This window comes from Rattus norvegicus, chromosome 1, assembly GCF_021556685.1.
Source record: "Rattus norvegicus strain SHRSP/BbbUtx chromosome 1, alternate assembly SHRSP_T2T, whole genome shotgun sequence".
NCBI lineage: Eukaryota > Metazoa > Chordata > Mammalia > Rodentia > Muridae > Rattus > Rattus norvegicus.
The window spans coordinates 123,114,204-123,129,738 of NC_141534.1; the positions used below are offsets into that span (position 1 = coordinate 123,114,204).

At 35.7% G+C, this 15,535-nt stretch overlaps 1 protein-coding gene across 46 annotated transcripts in view; it reads right to left on the reverse strand.

Annotated features, from left to right (window-relative positions):
• The window catches only part of LOC134483395 (uncharacterized), a 235,289-nt gene that overhangs the window by 53,131 nt on the left and 166,623 nt on the right, over positions 1-15,535 (reverse strand). For 35 of the 46 annotated variants that reach the window (XM_087600861.1, XM_087600727.1, XM_087600751.1 and 32 more), the window contains one exon: positions 12,500-12,609. The exons of 8 other annotated variants lie outside the window; for them this stretch is intronic. In XM_087600861.1, coding sequence (XP_087456987.1) covers positions 12,500-12,607 — 108 coding nt within the window. In that variant the 5' untranslated portion in view covers positions 12,608-12,609. Of the gene's footprint in view, positions 1-11,889; positions 12,026-12,386; positions 12,610-15,535 lie in introns of all 46 variants that reach the window. 3 more of the 46 variants (XM_087600938.1, XM_087600814.1, XM_087600839.1) reach the window with 2 other exon arrangements.

A 15,535-nucleotide genomic window follows, 5' to 3' on the forward strand; every position in this document is an offset into this window, starting at 1 on the left:
TATATTTTTTGAAGTATTGGATGTGTAGGATGTGTAGGGTAATAATAATTTATCCTTGTTTTATATTAGGTATTTTTCATTTTTTCTAGTTTATTTCTTTTCAACATTTACCAAAGATTGATCCTAAGTAAAAATATTTTTAAATGGGTATTTGTAACTAAGAATTTTATTTGAAACATTATTTTGTATTAATTAATTTCAGTATGGAGATGTGAGAGTATTGTTTTGGAGCCAGAAATTAGTGCCCTGGTGGACCCAGTCTGGACCAAGAATGAGATCAAGGCCTCTCCAAACCATGAAAATCTCATTGTAGGGCTGTTTTCCACCTTGCTCTGGGCCTGAATGACCCAGAGCATATAGACCTTATGCACCCATCCCCATCACCCTTGAGGTAGTTACTTAGAAGTGACTTGAGTGATAACATATAATCATGCCTTGCAATGTAAGCTGGAGGTAGAAAAGTGAGGGCTACTCAGTATTCCAATACAAGTCCCTCCAGTAAGTCAAAACATACCATTCTTGGCTCCTTATAGCAATAAACCTATGTGTTTTCTGAAGAAAACTCAAAGAAACATCTTAAAGACAAAGATTATTCTATATCCTCCACAAACTATTGGAGTAAACAGACTCCTCCACATAGTCCCTTGTGACAGCAAAATTCCCTACATACAATGCTAGTTCTTCCCACTATTTCAGGAGTTCGGCAACTTAAATCATGCTTTTCCATGTACGGAACACTGTGGACTTCAAAAACAATTGCTGTTTTCCATGTCACAATTTTAAACCCTGGTATAATATTGTAAGAAGTTTTTTTTCTGTGTTATAAAAATAAAAACAGTGTAACAAGTATTTGTATGTTTCTTGTCCTTGGGGGATCTTTGTGGACATATGCAACAGCCTGTGGGTCTTCAGAGGTAAAACACATGTAATAAAAAATTCAGGTAAGTCAAATTATTTCCAAAAAGTTTAGATTGAAGCAAATAAATTGAACATGCATCACAAAAATTTAAGGAATTGACCCCATTTGCACTTGATGGAAATAGTCCTGAAAAGTAACCATAAAATTGTACATATATTACCAGAATGTTGTGGTACTTATCTTATGTTCACTTAATTAATGCAATATTGTTAATGCAAATGGACCAGGGAAATTTATTGGAGTATAAGGGAACCTGCCATACTATCTTTGAGTTCAAAATTAGATATCTGGAATCCACATGGAGTATACTCAACCAACAACTCTCAAAAGGTACATTCTGAACTTCACAGATACATTGTGTCATGTATATAGGTACACTTACATAAAAGTCGTACATATACACACTCAGTGGTAGGAAGTATAATCTATATATAAATAATGGAAAAGTAATAATGAATTGTTCAACAGTTTTAGAATTTGTGGTAATTTAATATTTTCCTTTCGTGTTTAGAGTGTTTTAAAAAGGAATTTTAATCTGGCATCTCAAAGATTTCTAATTGTATGTGTGAGAGTACATTTTAAAAATAGGTGTGACCCAGTAAGTTGTGTTGGGTTATGTGTGTAAAATAAACTCTTCATTGGATTTTGCCTTGTTTCTGGACTTTGAATTCTGATCCACTAGTCAAAGTGTATATCAAATTTGTAAATAAATTCTGTAACTTAGAAAATATGTATTTGCTACATTCTCGGTGCATATTATCCTTTTTTTTTTTGTCAACTTTACTCAAGTTGGAATTAATTCTGGAATTAAAGAACATCAGTTAAACTATGTCTATCCAGTTTGCCTGTATACAAGTCTGTGGGGTTATTTTATTAATTGATGATTGATGTTGGAGGACCCAGCCCACTGTGTGTGGTACCACACCTAGTCAGGTGATCCTGGTAAATATAAGAAAGCATTCTTAGTTTCCCACAAGTAGAACACGGGTAAGCAGCAACATGGCTTCTGCTTAAGTTCCTGCCTCCAGTTGCTACATTGAGTTAATGCCTTGATTTCACTCAGTCATGAAGTGTGACTTGAGAATTTAAAACAAAACAAAAGAAAATATTTCTTTTTGTCTTGTACTGTAAATTACTAGTGACAGAACTACAATCCAAAGGTTAGATATATAAGAAATCAATTTATATAATCGTGAATACTTTCTGGGACACAGCCTTATATCTTATACAACGAATCAGAGAGTGAATCTCAAGAATATATGGGTTATTAAATGCGCATTTCATTGAAAGGCATAGATTACATCTGTAGGAGTTCTTGGTCATAAAACCAAAAAGCATCCACAAATATCAGGCTAATGTAATTACTTTGAGTCCCCTTGAAATATGAAGATAAGTCCATATTGTTGAAGGTTTCACATATTTCATATTTCACACATTAAAAAACAGTCAATCATTGAGTAATTAGAAAATTGATTCTGTTATCTTTAATACTATACATAAGTGCTATTCAGGGTATCAGCAAGAGAAAAGATAGTGATTTTTTACCAACTGCTGGACATTGCAAGCTACAATAAGGACATGAGAGGTAAAATGTGCCAAAAGTACAGTACCGGTGAAACTGTCTATAAGACGAAGGAACCACTTTCTGTGTTGCAATTGAGGCTTTCTTCAAAGGCTAAAAAAAATCAGGCATGGCACTGCAAACATAGTTCAAAATCATGTCGAGGGAAGTTGTAGGTCATAGCATAGAATATTTGATGCTATTCTAAATGGTCATTTCGCACAGAAAAATATGTATTTCTAATTATATGCAGCATTTCATGCTGTCCTCAGGGTTTGCTTAGACATAATTCTTGTTGCATTCAGTGTCGGTCAATAACAAATAAACAACCATTAAAATTACGAGTACAGTAAATGTGTACTCAAGTATAGTTTCAGCATATGGCATTAACATTGCTGGGTGCTGGGTGAGCAAGTGTGACTTTTTATTAGAAATATGACCACTGGTAAGGATATAGAGAAAATATTTTGACTTAAGACAGTTAATATAGAAAAAGAGTCGAAACTGTAGTAAACGGAGATATGTATTACTGATAATACTTTGGAAAAAAGACAAGGAATGTCACTCTTCCCATTACTTATTACATTATTACAAGTCTTACTGCAAGAACAACGGTGAAGGAGAAAAATGTGATACAGATAAGAAAGTCAGATGTTAAGATATCTTCTTTTGAATACATGTTTCTATATATAGTTTCTTTAATTTTCAACTAGAAATCTGTTGCTACTGATACACCCAGCAAAGTTGACAGGATTACAATTTAACACAGAAAATTTGAGAGCCATCATATACAACAGATACTACGTTAAAAAATCAGAAACAACACCATTCCCAACACACACACACACACACACACACACACACACACACACACACACACACGACCAAAATGTAAAAGACTACACTGATGATATAAGAAAGTAGAAAAGTTAATTGAATAAGAAATTACAGGCTAAAATGCCTCCATGGTTATGATATAACAGAGCTATTACTTTACAAATCACTGTTCTTCAAAATGTAATTCACACTTTCAATATAATCTTGAACAATTTTTTCGTACAAAATTAAAAATATAGTTGTAATTTCATATAGGTCTAACTAGTTTCACCTTGCCAAAAATTTAAATAAAAAATAAAAGAACAACACCAAAGATTAAAACTTAAAACCAAACAAACAAAATAACCAAAAACGAAACCAAAATAAAAAATTGTGAGTAATAGAACAGAAGAAATAGAACATGATTTGACATGGCGTTATATAGCTGAAGTGTTAAAATCTACACAATATGTCATTATAACATATTACATTGATCGATTGAATAGAAATGACAACTCATATATAATTCTACACTGATGTTGTCTTCTGTTTGTTGAAAAAAATTTAAAAAATACTGAAAAGTTCTGATTAATCTGGATAGCTGCAGATAGAAGAATGAAATTTGAACTTTATTGATTACACGCTTAAACTCAACTGCAAATGATTCAAGGACTGTACCATAACACCTGATGTCCTGACACAAAACTATAAAACCTGGTTACATGCAACATGTCCTCCAAGTTTTAGCTCTGTTTGGAAATTACTGAAAGTATAAAGGAAAACATCCTATACAGAAAGAAATGTCAAAATGAATTACTGACAATTTTCTCACAATATTGTGAGGATATCTAAATTTCTCTCCTTGTCCATAAGCTGTGTTATTATTTGGAGACAATATGGACATAAATTATAGTAAATAACGATATTGAGCTGTCAGTCCAAGTTTTATATAGAGTGGGACATTTTTCTTTCTTAGGCTACAGAATCACACAGACTCCTAATCTGTCCACCGCTTAAACCATAGCCTGACATTTCCCCTTCTCTAGAGTGCCAGTTTGATAAATTCCAGTGACGGAGAATGTTCTAGGAATTTGGACCTCTAATTTCAATTTTTTATGCTGACATTGAGATTCAGAGAAAACATATCAAATTTGAGAAAATTCACATTTGAATTTCGAAGTACTGAAACATATTATCATTCATAATTGGAAAAAGAAAATATATGTGGAAAGTTAAGCTTTTACATAAAGAAAGGAGAACCTTAAATATTTGGAGGAAGAGTGTTACACACCTGTAGATCAATCACCAAGCATAGAAGTTTGACCCATGAAAGCATAGAAACAAGAGAAAAGAAAAAAAGGCAACATACAAATAAACATATATGATAACTATGATTTTCATTCTTTTTAAATTAGTGTTTTTATTAAACTACCTTATTTATTTACATTCGAAAAGTTGCCTGTTTCCCCTTTCCCCTCCATGATTTCTTTAACCCCCGACTCCCCTCACCACCTCTGAAAGAGTGCTTCCCCACCCTAACCCTACATCACCAGCATTCCTCTTCCCTGGGGCATCAAGGATCTACAGAATTTAGTATGTTCCTTTCCAAGGAGGCCATACAAGGCAGAGGTCTGCACCTCATGTCCCTGAGAGCACAAATGAGCCCATGTATGCTCCTTGTTTTTTGGCTTATTCTCTAGGAACTCTGGGGGATTTGGGTTAGTTGACCTGTTGTTCTTCCTATCATGTTCTTTTTTAATAAAATTCACCTCAAGATTATTATTTTTCATGATAATTGTACTTTTTCATATAAAATCATGTTTATTGAAATATTTTTTGAGTGAACAAGCACCCACCAGCTTCTACACCTGAGTGTGTCTTTTTTTCTTGTATTGAATATTATTTTTATTTACATTTTAAATATTATCCTCTTCATTTCCCCTGCTTCTAAGAGCGTGCTCCCTCATTCACCCATTTACTCCCTCGCATCTCCCAACCTAGACCTTCCCCTACTCTGGGGCATCAAGGACCAAGTGCCTCTCCTCCCACTGATGCCCTACAAGGCCTTCCCTTCAATATGTTTCTTATCCCTACCCATTTTCAATAGCCAAAGGTTTTCTAGTACTTAACCAGTTTCCATTCCCTATTATTTTACTTGTTTCTTGGCCACAAATATATTCCCAACAAACTATGAAGTACTCAGGGCAAGCTTCTACCATCATTTTTTTAAAAAATATAATATTTTCTGATTATTTTTAAACTGTAAACCCATTAAATTTCAAACAAATGCCATTTACCTGGGGATCTATCCCATATGCATTCACCAAGCCCAAACTATTGCTGATGTGAAGAAGTGCTTGCTAACAGAAGCTTATATAGCTGTCTCTGGAGGAAACCTGCCACAGTCTGACCAATACAGATGTGGATGCTTTCAGCCAACCATTGTACTGAGCATGGGGACTTAACAGAGGATTTAGGGGAAGGATTGAAGAAGCCAAAAGGGTTTGCAACCCCATAGGAAGAACCACAATATCAGCCAACCAAGCCTGCTAGAGCTCCCAAGGACTAAATCACCAACCAAACAGTCCACATGGAGGAACCCAGGGCTACAGTTGCAAATGTAGCAGATGATGGCCTTAGGTAACATCAGTGGGAGGGGAGGCCCTTAGTTTGATGAAGGATCAATGCCCTAGCATAGGGGAATGCTAGGGTGGTGAGGCAGGAGTTGGCAGGTGGGTGGGTGAGCATGCTTACAGAAGCAGGGAGGAGAGGGGATGGGATAGGGGACTTGTGGAGCAGAAACTGGGAAAGATATAGATGATAAAAATTATAATAATGAAACCTTGTCAAACCTATTTTTTTTTGGTTCTTTTTTTTTTTTTTTTTTCGGAGCTGGGGACCGAACCCAGGGCCTTGCGCTTCCTAAGCAATCGCTCTACCACTGAGCTAAATCCCCAACCTCCTATTTTTTTTAAATATAAACCAAGATGCTTTTTTTAAAAAAAGAGGGAGAATGATGTTTTTAATACACTGTACGAGAAAATTTTTGTGATTCCACTCCAGAAGAATTTGAGATGAATTCACAGAATATAAATTGGTGTAGTACCCAATCAAGAAAAAATCCTGGTGGCAGATGCATATTTCTTGCTACCTACCCCAATGTTCTGTTTTCCCAAATGAAACACACACACACACACACACACACACACACACACACACACACACACACACACAGAGAGAGAGAGAGAGAGAGAGAGAGAGAGAGAGAGAGAGAGAGAGAGACTTTATATATGGATATGCCTAGAATAACAAGAATAATTTAATGTACCAGCTACTTTCCAACCTCCATGTGGCTAATTCACCTCCTTCTGATATTCTCAAATTATTATTTACTAAACTCTATATTTTGCCTTTGCTTCTTTGGACCCAATCATGCAGTCCTCTTGGGGTGGCTCTTTCCTAGATCTAACATGGCATCCCTGTACTTTCTCAGGTATGGAGTCTGTCTTTCTCCTGGCAATGGGAATCTCATTCTTTTTCCTCCTTCCTCCCTGCCCCTGTGGCTCCTGAATCCTAAAAGTCAGGCCTCTGTATGCCTATCCTAGTCATTGGATCCCTGCAACTTTATTTACCAATCAGAACCAAATGGGGGCAGGGTGCCTCTGTTAAGTGAAGATATGGGATTCTCATGCAAACAATTTAGGGGACTCAAATTAACATAATATGAGCAGCAATAGGCCAAACCCACTAGATAAACTAATCTATGAAGAATAAATATAGAAATCAGCAAGGTGATAATTACTGTCAGAGTGTTTGGAATATTACCAATCACTAGGATGATACATGTAGAGTTAATATTTGTATTCTGAGATAAATTATACTTTGTATAAAGATTAATTTCATATGTAAGTCACAGCTACTGATGTTTAATGCATCATTTAATAAGTTGCGTGTTACTTTCTTTTTACCTCTGCTAAACTTACAGTACAATAATAATATCAGGTTTTTTGCCAGAAATAATATCTTCTGTGAGACCAATGGTGTAATGGTGATGTTATATTTTAAATATGTTCAAACCTAACACACTTCCCTTTTGCCAATTATTATTCTCCAATTATTATCCCCTTCATGATATTCTTGGAGGTGTGATATAGTATTATCATGTACATATAAGCTTTCAACAGTCCCTATGCTCAGTACTTTGACCAGTTATAGGCCTATGAAGTTACTAATATCACTGCATAAGAAATTTCTCCAGAAAGTCAGTTTCAAGTTATTACATATAAACTTAAAATAATAAAGTAAAAGAAGAAATGAGAGAATGGTGAATGAAGAAAATAATGAAGGGAAGGAATGAGGGGGAAGAAGATAGGAGAAAGGAAGAAAAATGAAAGAGGGAAAGAGGAAGGAGAAAAGGGTAAAAGACTATGTGGATTTAAGAAAGGGAACAGAAACATATATAAAAAGTTCATTAAAAGGAATAATTGGATGAATAAGATAATATACATTATATGTAAAAGCGACACAAAGAAATCAATTATGGTACACAATTAAAACCTTCTAATAAATTCTAATTTGTTTTCTAAAGTATTTACTTTGCATCTGTATCAATGTTCTCCTCCTAATCAGTTCCTTTCACAATTATTTCTCAAAGTCCTCTTCCTTCTCTCCTGAGTAAGTGGGGTATACTCTGGGTATCTCTCCTCCCTGACTGTTCTTAAACAAAGGCATTATGAATTTTGCATACAAATGGATGGAACTTGAGAATATTATCGTGAGTGATGTAACCCAGTCTCAAAAGGACATGCAGGGTACATACTCACTTATAAGCAGATATGAGACCTAAAATTGAGGCTATCCATTATACCCTCCACAAGCCTGTCCGGGACCGGACTGGCAGACTGGACAAAGCTAGAGCCCTGCCCTGACCAGATTCCTGAGAAGGACTTGACCTTTTCAAAGAAAGAACAGGTTCCCGGAAGACTGTTGCCTCATTGTCTAAGAAGAACATCTTGCGGTTTAGTGATTCACCTTATGTCCTTGGGTACTTCCCAGTACTCCCCTCGCCCTAAGCTTCAGTTCCTGCTTCAGAGCTTTAAATGCTCTCAAAAACATTTCTCTCAACAAACAGACCTTCTCCTCTTTCTCGCCCGTTCTCTCACAGGTATGGGTCCCCCTAAATCCCCACCTGGCGGGGGCACAGGTCCAAAGAAGTTAAAAAGAAAGAAGGTCAAAGCATGGTTGTTTTAACTCATTTATAAGTGGGGAGATAGTCTTAAAAGGCATATGGAGGGAGGGATATAATTGGGAGAGAGGATAGTGAAGAGAATGGGATTGTCAGGGGTGGGTGTGGGGAGGAACATGAGATATGGCTACATGGCCATGAAATGAATGAAAATATGCAAGGGAATGTGTTGGGAAAATGGGGATTGGATATCTCCAGGGTGAAACAGAAACTTGGGATAAGGTGGTATCTGAAGAATCAATGGAGGTTACCTTAGCTACAACTCTCAGCATTGGGGATATGGAACCAGATATTAATGCCAGAAGAGTGATAGAGACACCAAACAATCCTCAAATATTCAACCCAAAATTTATTCTGTGTACAAGAAATGTAGGCACAAGGAATGGAGTGGAGACGGAGGAACTAGTCAACTGATAACCTGACCAACTTGAGCCCCATCCAATGGTGGAAGTACAGATCCCTAACAACATTAATGATATTTGTAATATTTGCAGACAGGAACAGGTTTTCCTCTGAGCTTCTCTACCTAGTAACTGACTCAGAGAGATACAGACACCCACAGACAAACAGTGAATGGTGCTTGAGAGCTATTATGGAAGAACAGGAGAACAGTTCCTCTTTGGCAGATTTAATGAAGAAATTGAACATCTCTACCTCCAAGTGAAGACAATACTTTGTGGCTAGGCAGTTACTGGACAAAACTGCCTGTTTCATATGCAGACTAATACTGTCTAGAAAAGGACAAATTATGCAGAATAGTTTATTTATAAGCTCTGCCACAACAGGATGATCAACCTTTCAAAAATCTACATTTCAAGAGTCTGTCACTTGATTTTGGGCCAGAAGGCTGAAAACTTGCTCTCACATATTGTTAACTGAGGACTGTGCTAGTGGAGATTTGTCTCTACAACCTCTCAGTTCTGGAAGCTGTGTTAGGCTTCCTATGTGTGTAGATATTTGTATATTTATATATTTAATATTTATATATTTATATCTATATATTTATAGAGGGGCACTGCAGCAAACAGCACAGGACAGGTCCAGATGTGATAGCTTTCTGACCTGATTCTTTGAAGTCAAAGATTTGAGATGTACAGGATAATGTTCTAATCCCAATGAATTTCCAATACCTAATATGCAAACCATGTCTTAGACAAATACTTAAACAAATCATATCTACCAGTAAAAAAAGAAGGGGTCAAAGTGGATGCTGACCTTAGTTACTGCACTGCCTTGCTGACTATTCCTAGTGTTTATGTGAAAGGCATCTTTGGCTGCCTTTTCTCTGAGCAGTACCTGATGCACTGACTTGACTAATTCACTTCCAACAACCTGTCTGTGCTATGAGCTATTAAAACCCTCCAACCATGCATGTGTGCATGTTTGCCAGGCTGTAGGTATTCAAAATCTTTTCTAAAGCTAATGACACAAGGCAGGCAGCCATGAGCTTTAAGCTGTCCTATTGCTAGTATAAAAAAGGAGGGTCTTTATAAACCCCTGTATAAATTGGTTAGGAATAAATTCAAGGTAGTTTCGTGCCAATGGTGACCACATAATACTGAATTATATTCACCTTCAGATCTCTGTACTTAGGAAAGAAATCGTGCTTAGGAAAAATGTGATACAAACTAGGGAATGTCCAAAAAGATTGTAAAAGTACTCCTGATAGTACTATCAGGAGAAATCATTAATGAATAAAAGATGCTGCATTAACAATGTTCTGCATTAATCAGGTTTTACTTGATTAAGTGTATTTTTACAACTTCCTAAGTATCCATGTAAATGAAACCCTTACCATGAACTTAATATTTGTTGTTTCCTAAAAGCATTGGTTTAATATTCAGTGGTGAATTATTTCTGTGTTTTGAAAAATTGTCGCTATCAAAGTCTTACTTGTTTGTTTTTTAGACAGAGTTTACCAGTTAGAATTTGCTGGACTGGGAACTGATTTTGCAGACCAGGCTAGCTTTGAAATCAGATATTTCTCTTAAGTGCTAAATTTAAAGTCATGTGTCACCATGGTTAGCTAGATCTTATAAATTTTAGTTATGTGTGCATATTTTTCTTTGTCTCCATCTCTGCCTCTCTCAGTCTCTGTTCTCCTCTCTCCCTCTCTCCTTCTCTCTTACTTTCTATCTCCCTCTCCATTTGCCCCCCCAGTCCATTTGTGTGTGTGTGTGTGGGGTGTGTGTGTGTGTGTGTGTGTGTGTGTGTGTAGGGGGTCATATGCATAGAGGTATGTTCTTGCAAATGTCTGTGTATGTCTCCAAATTTGCAGTTCCATGTAATTTGTAGAATCCTGACATGGCAGAGTTCTTGAGTGGGACACAGAAAGCCAATTTGTCAGTGAAGAGGCCAGTGCTAAGGATCTTCAACCTGGTCCTAACCAGGAGGACAGGTTCTCCAACTGCAATTAAATAATTAAATTATGCATGTTCAAGGGTGACAGATGCTTGCTTCTTAGGTGATTCTTTGATCACATCAAATTGAAAGAGAGACTAACCTTCTCAATAGTATCTAAGAATAAAGCCATGTATGACATGCGTGCAGTAATCTATGTTATGGTGTTCTACCGATGAAAACCATGACTGCATAATCTGTGACTTGATTCGAATTTTAGCATTGATATTGTTATTTGGAAAACTTATGAAGAGTTTTGTGTTACAATATCTGTGTAACAAAGAGGACTTATGCAGGCCTAATTCAATGGATATTTAACATAGGAACTTAGAAGAGTTGTAGTAGCATGGAATTAATAGATCTTAAAATTATCAGAAAAGATAAAGGGAATATAAAGAATTGTGTACTTAATGATTTTTAATTTTTTCTTGACAAATTTAAAGATATATTTAAAAATTAAAATTGTGGCAGCAAAGGATTATTTCTTATCATTTTGTATCTTCAGTGGCAAGCAACAGATTGCTGAAAAAGCAACTTATTTCTCAAAGGGCAGAAAGGAAGAAGAGAGGGCTATTTGAAAAATAATGAGATATTTGATGGATAGAAAATTATCTCCAGGGATATCTTTTGGACAGCAATGCTGAATCTCCTAATCTTCCCCAAACAGCCATCTACTTGGAGTAAGGTATTTGAAAATTGGAGAATAATATTGGACATCTCATTCAAACCATTGTGTTCTATACTTGTATCTCACAGTCTCATAACCAAATAACAATATTATTGTATATTATACAACTTTAAAAGACCCCATCATCTTTCATAGAATGAATAGTGTTTAAAAGTTGAATGTGTCTTCTGAAGCTCAAGTCAATACATTCAATGAAATTACTATAAAATAAAAAGCAATTTACATATTTCTAGCATACAACAGCACAGAGAATATATTACCTTTCCTCTGAAATGGACTCAGGCTGTCCAGAAGAATGCTTAGAATGATCTTGAGATTCATATTTTTCTGCCTCTACCTCCTGTGTGTTGTGTTAGGAAATCTAACGTGCACTGGAGATGAAGTACAAGCTCAAATCTGTTTAAGTTAGGCACATATTTTACAAAATGTTGAATAACAAACATATCCTGGAATGCACAGAATACCACATCCTTGCCATTTCAAACACTTTACAAATTCAGTATTTTAAAGAGTCCAGTGATTTCTTTTATAATCCAAATCTCTTTAAAATTCCAAAATCTCACTTGGAAAATATGGTCTTGAAAAATTAAAGAAAAAAGTTTTAAACTACTTTCTTACTTCAAGAGAGAAGGATCAAGCAAATGAACAAAGCAAAATCAAACCTCAATGGTGTTAATGACTCAAGATCTTAATATTTTTGCTACACTTATGATTTTCTGGCATCTTTAAAGGGTCTGGGTAACTTCTCTAGCTTTACCTCTGTAGCACATATACAGCTGGACTTCCATGCTATGGTTGTCTCCACCCAATTGATGCTGTTGATCTTGCCTATCATCCTATGATACTTTCATCCCCCCAAAAGTGGGGTACCTTGCAGTCACTGAGTTGTACTTGAAGAAGTAGTCTCTTCTGGCATGTCTTCAGAAATCCATCCCTGCCACTACGACAAGTGTCAGCTGTTGTCAATGATGTGTCCATGCCTGCAAAATCAGGGCCACTTGAGTGAATCAAGTCACTAGCGAAATTGGTAGACAATAGACTTATGACCACATAATTTTTGGAAAACAGTTCCTGTACTTTGACCTTGAGGCATCACTTCCCAAAGACTTCACATCTTTCATGCTAGTTTCTTCTGTATCATACTTGATTGAAAGTTTAGACCAAGACGGCCAGCATTTATTATCCACCCAAGCATGCATCTTCTTCTCTTTAGTTGCTCTGATATTGAAATTCTGAATGGTAATTCTCTCAGTACATTTGGGAAACAAGGTTTAGTTCATGAGGAAAGAAAATTCTGGAGGATCCTAGATAAAAGACTGAATGAAAAATATAATGTGCTTCTCTTGATCTTGGCTTATATATTTAGTGTAATAAAAAGAAATAAGGAGAAAAAGGCAGAGACAACAAAGGCGGTGATAGATAGATAGATAGATAGATAGATAGATAGATAGATAGATAGACAGACAGATAGACAGACAGACAGATAGATAGATAGATAGATGGACAGTTAGATAGATAGATTAAGCAAGATAAATCTGAAGAATCAGTACATACTGTAGATGTTAGCAACTAGTGGAAATAAACAAAATAGATTAACTGAGAAGACATTACACACAAGGCCTTCAAAAGTCCTACTTATTTGCACTGCAGGTTCCTTCTAGGTCTCAGTTGCCCCACTCTTACAAAGAAGTAGACGGCCTAGAGGAACCATCTCTTATTAATACAGATTTTGACAAGTACAAACTGGTGATAAAGACCTCAAGGGTCCAAACAGTGAGTATATTGCAGAGGACAGCGAACCTTATTGTTTCAAAACTGATGGTAAGGAAGGACTGAGAAAGCATTCTTGTAACAAAGAATCAGAAAATTTTTTTTTTGATCAAGGACTCTGGAAGGAAAATGAGATTCAAAGTAAAAGTCCCAAAGAAAGAGGTATTACATTCATGGTTGAATGGCAAGTGCAGGCTATACAACTGATTAAGCTGGGGCCATGGCTGAGAAGTGTTCCCTTGGATTTAGGCAGGTTTAATGTTCAGGATAAATGGTTACTAATATTGCCTAGGCAAACTCAATATGTAGGTATGAGAGTAGGAAGGTGGTGAGTTTGGAATAGAGGACAGAGATGAAAAGAACAATTTGCATCTGATAATTAAGTAGAAAGTTAGTTTTGTTATAGTTCTTTCCTTGGGGAGAAAGGAATGTGAAAATGCTACAGTGGTGCTACACAGAGCAATTTAAGTCAGATCCTATGCCTCTTCCTCAAATTCCACGATGGTCTTGGTACTTCAAAAAGAGGGAAGGCTGCTTTAAGGTGAATATGTCATTTCCAGTGAGTAACACTGTGTCAGGAGCATGAACTGTATTCCAAACCTATTTTATCCTCAGTTTATACTGTAATACAGTGAGGGTCAAGTTAATGGTCTTAAAGGACAATATCAACATTCCAAGTAATGTGTGTGATATCAGTGTTGGACCTTTCTAGGTTGACTTGTTTGCTATAGTCTTAAGCAATATCAAACGTGTGAACCACTTTTGCAATGTAGGGAGAGTGGTTCTGTCAAAGATGAAGGGAAAGAATAAAGAAAGAGACACCCATGAAATCTGATGGCAATATAGGCTTTCTATTTTTAACTATTTTTTAGCATGTTCAAAGATCATTCAGAGAAAAATCTCAGTGTCCAAACAAATCCTCACCAGGTATACAGTACACTCAGGAAAAATACTTATAAATCCTTTGTGCTATTGTTCTGAACAAAAGAAGATAATCATGCTGACCATGTAATAACAGGACATCATATACAATGAATTTCCAATGGGAAATGTATTGATTTCTTTCCTCGGTCAACCAATAGAGTTCTTTTTTTAGTAGAATTTGGAACCTGCAATATGAAATCCAATATATCCACTGAATGAGTATATATTCATTAAACAGCAGGCTCTAGTTTACTATCCTTTTCAACAGTATTTTTTTCCTCAACCCAGCCCTTTACCTGTTCCCAAGCCTGCTCTTTACAAGGATTAGGAAACACCAGACTTTTTAGAGAGAATAATAAAAATTCTCATGAGTGAAAGCTGAATAGTATAGATAGATAGATGATAGATAGATATAGATAGATATATAGTTAAAAGAAATTGAGTCTTTTTTAAAGTATATAAACAAGGATTGCTTGTCACAAAATATCCCTAAGAACTTCTTCATGCATTACTTAGTATCTTCTTAAGTGAACATCATTGGTGTTTCCAAAGACCAAACAGGATTAATTTCCTGATGCAAACTTGGAGAGATCGATATAGCAAGAGGTCACGGATAGGTAGGCGTTCTTCTGATTTTAAATATAGTTTTAAAATCATAGGTAGATCTATTTGTGATATTACCCAGAGTCTGAATTTATAGTATGTTAAGATGTCTGACTCATTATCAGTTTTGTTTTGTTTTTGCCAGAATTTTCAAGTAGACCTGATTTTTTTTTTAATTGTACCAATTAGAAAGATAGACATTTTAAAAGATTATTTTAGTGGTTGGTACTGTGTACTAGTGCTTGAATATATGTCTATGAAGAACATGTCTGCAAGGCCCAAATAGGGAAGGAGAATGAGTACTCATTTCCCAAGTGACTGCCTTCACAGTTCATGGTAATCAGATATATAGGGGATATTAATTGAATAATTTCTCTGGAAGATTAGTCAGTACATTGTTAAAAGATTTTCATGAGATTTGTTTAAATTTATTCAGAATGTCAAAATAAACTTTAAACTTTTAGACATAAATAATATATTATTGTAATATTCACATATTTTCTTTAGATTTCTTTATTTTTCTTCTTTAATTTAATCATGTTTTTTAAACTCTAGATTTCATTCCCCTTCTGGTCCACCCATTGACTGTTCCACATCCCATATCTCCTT